The 1,826-nt window shown below is 49.0% G+C and overlaps 1 protein-coding gene across 1 annotated transcript in view; it reads left to right on the forward strand.

Moving 5' to 3' along the window:
• Positions 1-1,216: 1,216 nt before the first annotated feature.
• The window catches only part of sarm1 (sterile alpha and TIR motif containing 1), a gene marked incomplete at both ends in the record, with an annotated part of 4,375 nt that continues 3,765 nt past the window's right edge, over positions 1,217-1,826 (forward strand). Inside the window, one exon of the mRNA XM_043684917.1 lies at positions 1,217-1,826. This exon is cut by the window's right edge and continues 1 nt beyond it. Coding sequence (XP_043540852.1) covers positions 1,217-1,826 — 610 coding nt within the window.

Consider the following 1,826-nt stretch of genomic DNA (forward strand, 5'->3'; position numbering starts at 1 on the left):
GGTACAGTTAGTGAGGGGACAGAGGTCAGATAGATGGGGAAGAGGGGCAAATATAGAGCGTATATGCAGCAAATAAACACAGAGAGGGGCAATTAGACCTTGGATTGGGGCCGAATAGACCAGGGCTGGGGGCAAATAGGTCAAGGGGCAATTGGACACTCAGAGAGGGGCAAGGGGCGATTTATATTTTTAAAATTAACTTTATTGTAACATGTACTCTCATGATGTTGGTGGTGTCGGTGTTGGACTGGGGTGGACAAGATCAGAGGTCACACAACACCAGGTTATGGTCCAACAGGTTTTGTTTGAAATCCCCAGTGTTTGGAGCGCTGTCTGTTCTTCACTTCACCTGACAAAGGGGCAGTGCACCCAAAACCTGTGATTTCAAATCAACCAGTTGGACTCTAATCTGGTGTCAGTTTGGGTAGCGACGAGAAATAGCAAAGGTAAGGATTATATTGTGGGAGTATCTTATAGGACAGGCTAATCGGTGTAAAATGATGTGGTCTTATGAATAAAGGTCTGGCAATAAAATCACAGGATGATTTTAATCTGCATTTGGATTGGGTGAATCACATTGTCGAATGTAGCCTGGGTAGTGGGTTCATGGGGCGTTTTCAGGAGAGTTTCTTAGAGTTGCATATTCCTGAGCCACCCAGAGAGCTGGCTCTAGGACATCTGGTAACATGCATCGTACTGTGTAGTAGTGATCATAATATAATCACCTGCAGTTTGAGGGAGAGGAGAATGGGTCAAAAACTAGTGATTTAAACTTAAATACAATTAATGATGAAGGTGGCTAAGGTGTGCCAGGAACTGAGGTTGATTGAGAGAGGGAGAGTGATTGAGCCAAAAGGGTTAGAGAGGAGAAAGGGCCATGATGTTTGTTATTCCAACAGTTGATGGTGTAAAATATTCCAAGGTGTAAAATAATAACTACATATTGGAGAAACTCAGGCAACCCCCATAGAGAGAAAAAGAAAGGGAACATTTTGAGTGCAGTGACTGAAACAGGGTGGGGTTGGGGAAGACTGAAAAATGATGGTCTTGCTGCTGTTGACAAAATTCAGCAAGGTGCAGTTACTGAGTCCTGGTTTTACCCCTGAGTCCCAGTGCCTGCAGTACCTTGCTGCACTCTGGCAGAATGCACATTGCTGTGTTTTTGGTGTGGCCCATGTTTTAGGTGCGTGGCTGACTGATATGTATTTGTACACAGGGACTGGGTTGCTCGCTCCGGCCTGGGTGTGATTCTGGATTTGGCCAATGACCGTGAAGATGTCCAGCTGGCGAGGCCGGTCTCCGGGATCCTGCAGCACATGTTCAAACACACCGAGGGTACCTCCCACCTGCTGATCACCAACGGGGGCCTGGACTACATCCTGTACTGGTGCCGCAGTCAGGATCCCAGTATCCTACAGCACTGCGCCATCGCCCTCGCCAACTGTGCCATGTATGGCGGGCCAACCAATCAGAGGCTGATGATTGAGAAGAAGGCTGCTGATTGGCTGTTCCCATTGGCCTTCTCTCAGGATGAGCTAGTGCAGTTTCATGCCTGCCTGGCCATCACTGTTCTGGCAACCAACAAGGAGCTGGAGAAAGAAGTGGAGAGCTCAGGGACCCTAGACCTGGTGGAGCCCTTCATCGCCTCCCTTCACCCCGAGGAGTTTGCCCACGACTGGCTGCAGAGCAGGGACAACGCCCAAGGTCGCAACGCCAGTGACCTCCAGCGATTGGTGCAACTCCTGGATAGCTCCAGGGTGGAGGCCCAGTGTGTGGCCACTTTCTATCTGTGTGTGGAAGCTGACATTAAACAGCAGCAGAAACAG

The sequence above is a fragment of the Chiloscyllium plagiosum genome, unplaced genomic scaffold (assembly GCF_004010195.1).
Source record: "Chiloscyllium plagiosum isolate BGI_BamShark_2017 unplaced genomic scaffold, ASM401019v2 scaf_37901, whole genome shotgun sequence".
Taxonomy (NCBI): domain Eukaryota; kingdom Metazoa; phylum Chordata; class Chondrichthyes; order Orectolobiformes; family Hemiscylliidae; genus Chiloscyllium; species Chiloscyllium plagiosum.